This window comes from Protomyctophum parallelum (genome assembly GCF_964188405.1).
Source record: "Protomyctophum parallelum genome assembly, chromosome: 23".
Classification (NCBI taxonomy): Eukaryota; Metazoa; Chordata; class Actinopteri; order Myctophiformes; family Myctophidae; genus Protomyctophum; species Protomyctophum parallelum.
The window spans coordinates 30,570,078-30,583,011 of NC_139715.1; the positions used below are offsets into that span (position 1 = coordinate 30,570,078).

At 42.1% G+C, this 12,934-nt stretch overlaps 1 protein-coding gene across 1 annotated transcript; it reads right to left on the reverse strand.

Moving 5' to 3' along the window:
* Positions 1–786: 786 nt before the first annotated feature.
* Positions 787–2,187, reverse strand: LOC310854006 (E3 ubiquitin-protein ligase TRIM35-like; the record flags this gene model as incomplete). The annotated part of the gene is made up of 1 exon (XM_083758479.1): positions 787–2,187. One exon carries the CDS (start codon positions 2,185–2,187, stop codon positions 787–789), a length of 1,401 nt encoding a protein of 466 aa, XP_083614605.1.
* Positions 2,188–12,934: the final 10,747 nt, after the last annotated feature.

Sequence of the window (12,934 nt, forward strand, 5' to 3'; positions counted from 1 at the left end):
TGGGCATAAAAGGGACACAAACATAATAACTGGGTGGGGCATGCATTTACAACTTGCATCGTTCCAAGTAGGCCAGTGCCCCATTAGGCACTGGCCTAGTATCTATAATTTCACCACGTCTTTCTGTTCCATATAATACAATATGCACAGATATGTAATTTGATGCAACTGAACTCCAAACCAAATGAGAGATGCGTGGCAGACATTTATTAAGAGTGTCACACATAATAACATAAAAACAATAAATCAATTATATTAGTGAAATCTTTGTCAGCATTGCAGTCAAAAGTATATAAATTAAAAAAAAAATTATACAGTGATTCTATGTTTTACAAGGAAAGGATTTGGAAATATATTGAATGTAGATTCCCCCATCTCTCTCCCCGTTTCCTATCTATCAATAAAAAGAAAAAAAGCCCCCAAAAAAATAATATATATATTTAAAAAACAACAACGGTGGCTTCACATATTTTTCATAATCTTCATCCTTAATTATTGTAATTCAATATTTATGAAATTATTTCTTAAAATACAAAATAACTAAATATTTCAAGCAATAAGACTTCAACATCTATTTTTCTACAGTCACTACAGACTATGCGTGTGACATCATCATACCCGGAAGTTATGAGTTTTGCCTGAGTGGCCAAAAAAAAACAGCCCATACATCCAAACAGAAAAGTCCTATTTGATTGCATAAAATGACTTTAAACAACATTAAATTCACTTTATCACTCACTTTGCCATTCGATCTGCCATTCACTTTATGCATACCCTCTATTCTCATCATTCTTCCAGACCCAGAGTTACACTGACCTTCCGCGGTAATATCTTCATAGTATGAATAGTCTCAATGAACGGAAAGAGTGTGCCAGTGAACGTGTACATGAACGTGTGTATGTGTGTGTTATTGTCCAGGTCGGAGAACAACAGCTGTCCTTTGTCCCAGTCCAGCTGGACTCTGATCCTCTTGGGGATCTGCATCCACGAGAGGTCGATCATGGACTCTGCGGTGCGCGCCGTGTACGCGCCCGCGAACGAACACAAGCTCCAGTACTGCCCCCCAATACCTCCCTTCCTTTGAAACGACTCGGTTAACACGCCCATCTCCCAGTATCCGCTGTCCGAGACCTCCACGTCCCAGCTCTGAGTCCCCGAGCGGAAGCCCTCGGAGCCCAGGACGTAGTCGTAGAAGTCGAACCTCTCCGGGTTGTCGGGGAGCTGCTGTTGCTCCGGCGTCACGCTGGTCAGATCGTCGGACAGGATGTGCGTGTGGAAGGCAGTGTTGGGGTCCAGGATGACGGGAGTGTAGGAGACGATGGCCTTCATCTTGTCCCAGACTCTGAAGGTCAGGTTGCCCAGGTGTTTGGCCACGTCTATCAGTGCTCCGGAGGCCAGCTGTGGGCCCTCCAGCGTGAACTGGACTCTTTCCGTGGTGGTCTTCCACTTCTCCAGGAATGAGATGTGTTCAGCTCCCAGCACCTCCTCTATGGCTCGGATTGTGTTTAAAACGGTCAATATCTCTCTGTCCAGTCGCTCCATCTTCTCCTTCATCATCCAACTCTTCTGCCGCTGTTCCTCTCTCAGTGCAGCGATCCTGACCCCCTCGTCCTCTTGTAGAAACTGACGGAGCTTCTGAAACTGTTCCCTAATCCGTGTCTCTGTGATCTGGGTCTGGACCATAATGTGTTCCGCTGCTTTGCCACATGTGGTTTTATCTTGATTGAATACCTTCAGTTTCTCCCGTAAAGGCTTCAGGTGTTTCTGGACTTCTTCCTTGCGGTCCAGTGCAGCTTCATCGACGGGTCTGAAGCTGTGGTTGTTGTGTTTTTTAGAATCCCGACACACAACACACACTGGCTGTTGACATTCGAGACAGAAGAGCTTGAGTTTCTCAGCATGCAGACCGCAGAGATCCTCGGGCCTCTGACGTTTCGAAGCTCTCCGCTGTCTCTCCTGTACGAAGCTCTCACACAAGTTCTTCAAAGCCCGGTTACAGGGTGGACGTTTTCTTTTACTGACTTTTTTACAAACCGGACATTCTGTCAATTTCTTATGTGTCCACCAGTTCTGCAGACAGGCTTTACAGAAGCTGTGGCTACATGACAGGAGAACAGGATCTTTGAAGATGTCACGACACACAGCGCAGGAAAAATCCTCTTCTGAAAAAGACGACTTGGAAGCCATTTAGACTTCTGAGATTTGAAGAAAAAAACCACTCAAGAATTAGGTCCCGGTAACAGTAACTCCTCTAGATTAGAATGTTCCCTAAAGTTGTGATTCCTTGTTCTTGTTGAGGTCATTCATCAGACAGGATGAGTAGCAGATTGAAGTGGTCTGGCAGTCAGCAGTATTCCTTCCTGTGGAAAGTGCCTGCCCTCTCTCTCAATGGAAGGTGTGGCAGTCACTTTCGTCTGAACTGATTTAAGGTGAATCCTTTGTAATGATGATGAGACTGGAAGGGGTGGAGCTTCACAGACCACAGACCTGATGCAAATGTATAATGACACACACACACACACACACACACACACACACACACACACACACACACACACACACACACACACACACACACACACACACACACACACACACACACACACACACACACACACACACACACACACACACACACACACAGCCTTAACATTGGGATTTAACATGTTTGTTGATTGTAATGCACTAGTCTTAGCACATGAAGGCAAAAAGCTGTGGTACAGAGGTTTGAGAAAGAATACTAGAAACCATGTTATGAACAACTGCTTTTGAGAAACCAGCTGATCTGAGAAGAGTTTTTGTGTGGGTGACATGCACTACTGTTACTGTATGCACATACTGTAGTCACGTGTACACACGTCTAAATGTGAGTCGGTATGTGCTTGTGAACAGAAAAACACATTTTTACACATGCACACACACACACACACACACACACACACACACACACACACACACACACACACACACACACACACACACACACACACACACACACACAAAGTATACTGACACACAGCACATTTACACTTTACAGACAATTATATACAGAAGAACAACACTATCGGTTGAACAAATCAAGTTTTATCTTCTAAGACTTGCAAAAATTGCAAAAAAGTTCTGAGGGAAATAAGACATTCTTGGACCTATTCACTGCTGGCTGAGAGATTAAAAACTCAAAATAGTCATGAAAATCTGAAGATGACTGGAAAAAGAATCAAATCACTATATACTTCTTAATTTGTAGCAAGGATTTCCATCCCATTCCCATCCACACAATGTAACCTTCTCAGAGTAAGATAAGTGGGTTGGACCAGATACTTCGAAATTTGATTAAAATAAATGCTTTTCTAAACGTCTTCCTCTCCAAATGCCACCTTCACTTTAACCCACTACTAATAGACATATGCTGATTAGATTTACACAAAAACACTCACTGAAAGTTTCTGCTATATGTTCCAGGACAATGAATGAATTAACACCAGCAGTAAGAATCCCACCAGGGAGCTCTCATTGTTTTGCAACCTGTTTTGGTGTGAAGTATCTTGATTACTGAGAGTGGAGAGTGGAGGTGAAACCAGCTGCAACCATCTGCATTTGATCTCTCACTGATTACACACGCCTACCCAAAGTGAGTTTGAAACGACAAAATACTCCCATACCTATTGGGAGAAATATAACATTGTGCACATGCACAGCAGCAAGATTTGTGAACTGTTGCCACAAAATACAGTTAAGACAATGGAACCACCCTAAGGACTACTATCTGTACCAAGTACCGCTTTAAACACAACTTAAATTGTATTTGTATATTATTTAAATAGTCTTAAAAATGCTGCTATGTTTCAATAAAGCTTTATACAATGAATAAAATGTATAAATACAGAATGTGATGTAGCTCTGTTTACAAAATGCTGTACCCCCCCCTACACATTTACCCATTTTCATCTGTTTCTATTATTTTTTTGACACTTGCTTTGGCAATGTAAACGTATGTTTTCTTAGTACTTTTACTTCACCAAATATATATATTTTTTGTGGCTTCTGCCTTTATTTTATATTTTTTATAGAGTGACAGACAGTAGGCTGACAGGAAATGGGGGGAGAGGTGGGGGAGTGACATGCAGTAAAGGCCACCGGGATCGGGAGTTGAACCCGTGGGACACTGCCAGACTGGATTACCAGCCAAGGTGCCTGGACCGCTGAGCCACGGCCCAGGCCAATATCAATGAAATATTGAAGTTAGTTAGGATATTGAAAAAATAACCAATCTACAAACTCACTGTCACTGTCGCATCAATGTGTTGTGAGCATGTAGATCAGCCTTTTCTTTTATAGAAATGAGACAATTCTTGTAAAAACATGTATTTTATATACAGTAAGACGCCTAAGGGCGAGAAGTGACCTTGAGGTCGCGTGCACGCATCCGCCTCGTTGCTGGCAGACTGCTGGGCAAGTGCTGGCGCTTTGGCATGGGGGGGTCGGATCAACAAGGAATGAATTCTGTACTGGCCATATAAGGAGCATGCATTGAGTGTACAGGGTTTGATGAGGTCAGATCAACATATGGAATGTCAGAACAGGTCAGCTCCATACAGTATTATGGAGATCTAAGGGTGGTAGCGGGGACATTCTCTTGAGTGTACAGGGTTTGATGAGGTCAGATCAACATAATTATGGAATGTCAGAACAGGTCAGCTCCATATATGGAGATCTAAGGGTGGTAGCGGGGACATTCTCTTGAGTGTACAGGGTTTGATGAGGTCAGATCAACATATGGAATGTCAGAACAGGTCAGCTCCATATATGGAGATCTAAGGGTGGCAGCGGGGGCAGTGTCTTGAGTGTACAGGGTTTGATAATTGATCATTTTCAAGCATGTTGAGAACTCTAGTTTTCGCTATGGCTGCACTAATAACTTTGGGGCGGACCCATCTAGAGTTTGGGGTTAGGGTTAAGTCAAAAGTCAGACATATTATTATTATTTTTGTTGTTGTAAAAACAAAGTTTTTTAATAACGAGTTTTATTCCGATAGTGATCAATATTATGGTGTGTTTGTGGGGTCTCCCTGTCTCTCCAGCTTATAAATTAACCAAAATTAAAGTAAAAAGAAAAACACTTTGAGAACCAATGATTGAGTACAGTACAGACCACTTCACCACTTTTCAACCTATCTTCATATAGTCCTCACTAATAATCATGATAAAATGGCTACCATTTTTTTCCTACTCAGTCTGTGTGTCATAGGAGGACTGTGGGCAGTTCAGAAACCCGTCCACCAGTGACATCTTTTGTAAAAAATATATTGTTAAAATCTGCATAACGATGATGTCACTGGTGGACGGGTTTCCGAACTGCCCACAGTCCTCCTATGAGATGCAGACCGAGTTGAAAAAATTGTGCCATTTTATCATGATTATTAGTGAGGACCAATTATATGAAGATGGGTTGAAAAGTGGTGAAGTGGTCCTTTAAGCACAGAGTGGTTCGGGTGTGGTCAAGTTTAGCATACTGAAGTGAAACTGCAAGCGTCATGCATAATGTGGAGCCCTTAATGGTCCTTTGCACTATCATTATTCTATTCTGTCAGTCACTGATTTTAAAATTATTTTACTTGTCTATAAAGCTCTCAATGGTCTCGCACCTTCCTACCTACATGACTGCCTGCCTAAATATGTCCCAAACCGCCCCCCTAAGGTCTTCCACCGCCGGCCTGCTCCCTTTGCCCAAAAAAATGGCAACTAAAAAATACGGGGAAGCAGCTTTTTGCTTCTACGGGCCGTCGGCATGGAACAAGCTCCCACTGTACCTTCGTCAGGCAGCCTCTGTAGACATTTTTAAAGCTCAGCTCAAGACCCACTTCTACAACATTGCCTTTAATTGATCTTGTATTTTTTATTTTTCATGTCCTCACTGTACTGCATTACTGCTTGTCTTTTAATGTCGTTGCCTTGCTTTTCTTTTATTCTCCATTGTTCTGTAGAGCTGCATTTCATGTAATGAAAGGTGCTATACAAAGTTTTATTATTATTTATTATTACTGTCTGTTCACCTCAGTCAAATCATTGTCAAATTAATTTAATAGAGACAATATACATGATCTTCCCAAAGTTCCACGTGGCCAGCTGGCTGGCAGAGATATGCGCTTCACAGAGCCGCCTCCTCCAACTTGCCATTACTGCTAAAGAAATGAAATGTCCGGGTGCAAAAAGCTCTTTTGTCTTAACTTAATCAGAAATAATACAAATCTAATCTGAATTATAGTCAAGTAATTTGTATGTGTGACTTGTGCTTCTTTTGCACATTTGTTGCTCAATATATTGCTCCTCTTATAAAGAAGTCTTGGAGTTAAAGTACATGGTCATCATTGACTCAACGAACAGGCTACTTGAGATCTTATATTCTCTGCTCTTGCACATTCATAATTGACAACGCTAACATGATACTGTAACTGTCTTTAAAAGGTATATGTGTCTTATTGTGTCCTTTATTTCAATTTTCAATTTTATTGTATTGTCTTGTTATATTATTATGTTTACACAGTGTCAACCAAACATTTCACTTTTGTTCCTGTATGATTGACAATTAACCATATACTTGATTGATTATTGATTCACATTGAGTTCATATGTGGCAGTTTGTCATACTGACTTTGATACTTGTGTAATGTGTAGGCCTACATCTCATTCAACCAATTAAATGTATGTGGACCAGCTGTGTGGGTCAAGCTCCGCCCTTGCCAGACTTATTATTATAAAGGATTCAGAATTCAGACCACATTCAAGTGTTTTGACAGTGAGTGAGGGAGGAGACTGCAGCTACAGGAGGCAATATACTGACCCAGACAAATTTAATCTGCTGTTGAATGGACTGTAAGAAGAACCTGGATTCACAGTGAAAGTCAACAGGGAACATTCCAGAGGGAGGAGTGTTACCTTAATTACCACGACTGTTTGTATCTTCACTGAGAGAGACTTTAATGGCTTCCATGTCGTCGCTTTCAGAAGATGATTTTTCCTGCCCTGTGTGTCACGACATCTTTAATGATCCTGTTGTCCTCGCATGTAGCCACAGCTTCTGCACAGCCTGTCTGCAGAACTGGTGGACTCATAAGGGAGTAAAGGAATGTCCAGTTTGTCAGAAAGTGAATAGAGGAAAACCACCCTGCAACCTGGCTCTGAAGAACGTGTGTGAGGCCTTCACGCGGGAGAGGCAACCGGGAGCTTCAAAACGTCCGAGAACTTCATCACGGTCTGATGATCTCTGCAGTCTGCATGCTGAGAAACTCGACCTATTCTGTCTGAGATGTCAACAGCCAGCGTGTGTTGTTTGCCAAGATTCTAGAAAACACAAGGACCACAGGATAACGCCCATCATTGTAGCTGCACTGCACCACAAGGAGGAAGTCCGGAAATCACTAAAGGCTTTGCAGAAGAAACTGGAGGTATTTAATCAAGTTAAAACCACATGTGACATGGCAAAAGAACACATTACGGTCCAGACACAGAACACAGAGACTGAGATCAAGGAACAGTTTCAGAAGCTCCGTCAGTTTCTACAAGAGGACGAGGAGGTCAGGATCGCTGCACTGAGAGAGGAACAGCGGCAGAAGAGACGGAGGATGAAGAAGAAGATTAAGGGTCTGAAAAAAGACATGGCAACCCTTTCACAAACTATCGGAGCCATAGAGGAGGAGCTGGGAGCCGAGCACTTGGCATTCCTGCAGAACTACATGGCCACAATGGACAGGTTCCAGCTCACGATAGCGGACCCACAGCTTGTCCCAGGAGCACTGATGGATGTGGCCCAACACCTGGGTAACCTGACCTTCAGAGTCTGGGACCAGATGAAGGACATTGTCTCCTACACTCCAGTCATCCTAAACCCCAACACTGCCCATCAAAAGTGCACCGTGTCCGGTGACCTGACCCGCGTGACACGCGTGAAACAGCAGCTTCCCGACAACCCTGAGAGGTCGGTCAATCGGCGGTGGGTCCTGGGGTCAGAGGGCTTTAACACAGGGACCCACAGCTGGGAAGTCGAGGTCGGACACAAGGCATTCTGGGAAATGGGTGTGGTCAAATGTCCATCGATCTCGAAGAAGGGAGGAAAGTGGGCTATGTGGGCCATAAATACATCCAACGACGAATGCTTCATGCATCACACGGGGGCTCACCATGTCGACCTCCGTGGTAAGCTGCCGAAACCCAAGAGGGTCAGAGTCCAGCTGGACTGTGACAGGGGGAAGATCTCATTCTCCGATGCTGATACTAACAAACACATACACACATACACTCACAAATTCACTGACCCACTGTTTCCATACATTGAGGCTATTCCTAGTATGAAGATGTTACCGAGGAAGATCAATGTAACCGTGGGATGATGATGATGATGATGGTGACTGCAGACTAGATTGTTGTATTGGATTTTCATGATTCATGACTGCATGAATGAGCCTTGATTGAAATATTTTCCTAAAACTAGTTTGCATTGTATGCATTTTAAGAAATGATTTCTTTTTTAGTTTTTCTTTTTTTTCCCTTTTTTACACAGTTATGTTTACACAATTTTACTCCATTTAGCTAAATAATTAAGATGTATGATTTAATTTGTGGTCTGGTTGCTGGCAAGTAAACTGTAAATAATTGTTTTTATCCCAATAAATGTCTATATCACACATCTGTTTGGTTTGAGTTAATCTGTGCCATATATTTTATGACCTCAGGCAGTATAATATGTTGTTTGAGCGGCTCCTGAAATAACATTCTGTTTATTAAAGCTCTAACAGAAATATGAACCAATGAATATGAATATGAATATGAATGAATATGACCAATAATGCTGCTGCTCTGACAAAACTCTGTCTAATCACTATTCAGCACAACTAACTGATATTTCTAATGTGATTAATCCATTCTCAGATCTTCTAATAACGGCTAGGTGTGCTGTCATGCCTATTTCAGCACGGCGGGAGAGCCTATTTCAACCAATTGCTTGATCAGAACAACTGCCTGTAGTAATATTAATATTTCATTCCACTTTTGTCTTTCTATTTATTTGGGCAACTCCTCTGTGTACCACCAGTGGTTGGGATCCTCTGCCCTAGCCCATTGGACACACACTGGTCTGATCAACCCATTCTGACCTGAGATCAGATTCTAAAAATGTCAGTCGTTCTTCGATTTAAAAAAAAATAGCAGACCTACAAGCTCGTATCGCGCCACTCGGTGGCGCGATATGAGCTTGTAGATCTGCTATTTTTCAATAGCTAAAGCATAACATGATGCCAACACCAAAATGGGTTCCCGTTCAGAATGGGCTAGAGAACTGGACAGGATTTTTAGATTGTGTTAAAAAAAGGCCTCAAGTGGGAATTGTGTTATTTGTCCCGCTTTTACTCTACCCTGGCCAGAGTTACCTGGGAAAGTGAGAAAACATAGTTATATCAGTCTATTTTAGGCAGGGACAGTCCTCCATCACTCTTTGCTGCACAATAATACAGGCAAAGAGGTTTCATGGATGTGGTGAGAGACGATATGCAGCAGCAGTCACAGCTAAGACATGAAGAAAAAAAATAGAATACATCTTCAGAAGGTGTGTTTTAGAAATGTCTTAATTTTGATGGCTATAAATGCTAACATACTATGGGAGTAGAGTGCTATTTGGTGATTGACCTCACTGAAGTATTGGCAAAGATATGCTGCCTCAGACTCTTTATGTAATTGTGTCGCTTGAACAATTATTTAATCTCTCGGTGGGAACGCACCCCGGAGTCTATGAATATTAATACACAAGAACAATATCAGACCTTCAAGAATCAATTTATTGAACAATTACACACTTCTATAAATGATCATACAATAACATCTGAATAAGGAGATATTCATTTATTATGAATATCTTTTTAATAATATATATGGAATGAATATGAAATGAAAACAAAACAATGGTATATGAATGAGGAAACAATTATCTAATTAATAATGAATCAATATAGATGAACAATGAATAATTTGAATGTCACTAATTAATACAAATAATTAAAACAAAATTCAACCAACAACATGCTCACAGCAGTAGGAGAGGAAAGACTGAAGGACTCAAGGTCAAGGACACTTCGACACTTCGCCAGGAGGAGACGGGAATCGAACCTGGAACCTTCGGATACCAAGGACGGCTGCTCTATAGGTACCTCCTGACCCGCTGCCACATCGTCCGCATGAAGAGATTCATACATCTCTTGAGAATTTGTGGCCATCCAGGACACCAGTCTGGTGTCCGTTTCACAACTTTCACTACATCTGATGAGAACACAACACAGTAAACGTTAAAAACATCGTTCACTGAGTGACTGACGTCGACCCTCCTCACTAAATATGCCCAGCCACGAGCCGAGCACCTATCCTGGGCCTAGGAGGAGCCAGCGCAACCGACCCGGAGGGTCTACTTGAGACCTGTGGGAACTTTTCAGTGAGCCAGGCCCACATAGGGACACCCCTGATGGCACACCAAAATGTGGAACGCCCTACCAACAGTCATTAAGACATGTGAATCCCTTGACTCCTTCAAAACCGCTCTCAAAGGCCACCTACGGACGGCTGCAATTCGAAACTGGCCCCCGTAAAATCTGAAAATTCTGCAAACTGTTAATAAATATTTCAATCAATCAATCAAACAAACAATGTCACGAGGCGTGATGGACTGACAACCTTCAGGAGTGTGTCACGAGGCGTCGTGATCTTCATATAATGGAGACAGCCCTAAATGGAACGTCGCACAAGGGGTGTTGTCACGAGGCGTGATGGACTGACGACCATATATGGAGTGACGGAGCGACGGACAGGTTTCGCAGGTTTTCATATAGTAATGCGACCTACAGTCGTAATAATAATACCTCGTCAAGCATTGGACTGCACAAGGACAATACAAGCCGATTGATTGATTGATTGAAATATTTATTAACAGTTTGCAGAATTTACAGTACATTTCAAGCACAAACTCAATACAAAGACTGTTAACTGTGAGTGGACGACCCAATTAAGCATTACACTTGTTTACAACAGGGTCCACATTGTTCAATTCACCTTTCTGAAGACCGTCCTTGAAGACGACACCAGGCTCATCCTCTGGAGCAGAATCCTGTTGAACACAGTTATGTCGTTTCATTTCATGAAGTATGGTATTGTACAATATCAGATCTATTGAACAACATTATGTTTTGAAAGGAGATAAGAGAAAGAAAAAACAATGTAGACAGACAGACACATAGAAAAGGGTATAACATCATTGTTTTAAAGTGAGTGAATGAGTTTAGAATGCATAATTGTGTTCTTTCTTTACCAGCTCCTCTAGCACTTTGCGGACAGCGTCAGTGATCCCATGCTTGTGCATCTCATACAGCTCCTCGGTCTTAGCAGCGCATTCTGGGAACAACACAAGACACAACGTTGATTCAGCTGCTCAGACCAAGCATTTAGTGATGTGCCAAACGGATCATTTCAGTGTGTGAGTGATTCGGTTCACGCCCACGGCAATGATCCGATTCACTGAATCGGTTCACGGTTCAGTGGCACTTCCGGAGTCCCTGCAGCGAGCACTGTGACTGACTGACTGTACTGTCTGTAGCACAACTCAATACAAAAAAAACTGTACAACTGTGAGTGGACGACCAATAAAGCATTATACTTATTTACAAGAGCGTCCAACTTGTTCAATTCATCATAACATTTAGAGACATACAAATATAGAATTATATATATCCAGCCAAAAAACAGGAACTCATCATCATAAAGGAGGTAAAAAGGGTTAAGCAAGTAGTGTAGTGTACACTTCCATTTGTATAAAAATTAATGGTTTTATTTTTTGCACTACTTTGCTTACTACTAACATGTAAATGTTGGATGACACACAGCCACTCAACTTAGCATACCAAGTGATCAATTGCAGCATTCGAGGCTACGCCCAATTTACAATTTAGGCATTTAGCATTCAGGACCACGGTAGAACATTGAAGCGGCCTTCGCCTGGTGCTCAAATCCATAGAGTTATATATAAACTAGAGAGTGGACTGCACAGGCCCCCATGGCTATTCATTTCAATGGACATATTGCTCACTGGCGTTTGAAGCACCCGGCCGGAACTGGAAGAACGCTCTACTTCTGCATTTTTCTCAATTTGGGCACCAAAAATTGGTATAGGGTAGGGCGGCTTCAACGTTTCCCCAGACACTCTGGGGGCCTGGTCAAATCTAGGATATAGCAACACATTTAAAACACAACTGTGCATGCTTCTATGATCTGAAACGCTAGCTATTGGTTATCTATTGGCCTATATACTCTTACATTATGTTCTGTTCAGTGCCATTAAATGTTTCTAGGTGGGAGGTATAAAACCATTCAACTGCTGCTTGTTGCGGGGCAGTCTTCTTCTCACCTGCAAAGGTTGGTCTTTGGTCAGGATTTTGGCTCCAGCACTTCACCATGAGTTCTACCAGCTCCTCCAGGCCCGGGACCTCCGCCTTCATGTTGTCAACGTCCTCTAGGGATGGCCTGACTCCATTCTCAGCATCAAACTTTGCATAGCTGTGACCGGGGTCTGAGAGAGTGGAGAGGGACACACATGATTTCATGGGACAGGAAGTAGAGAAGAGAAACCTTACTTAACCTTACTAAATGATACCATGTCTCGTTAGATTTGTTGGTTTTCCAATGTATTTGCCACTGTTGTCCTGCACATTTTTGCCATGAGAAAATAATTGTGTAAGTGTTGTTGCTGTTGTTGTAACTGTTTGTTTTTTTACTGTTGTTGAGACCAAAATTCCACACGTGGACAATAAATTAAACTACCTAACTAACTAACTAACTTATACACAGAATGGATACTCGTCATCTAGTTTCTAATTATTCTTATTGTTGAGTTAACATTAAGTCA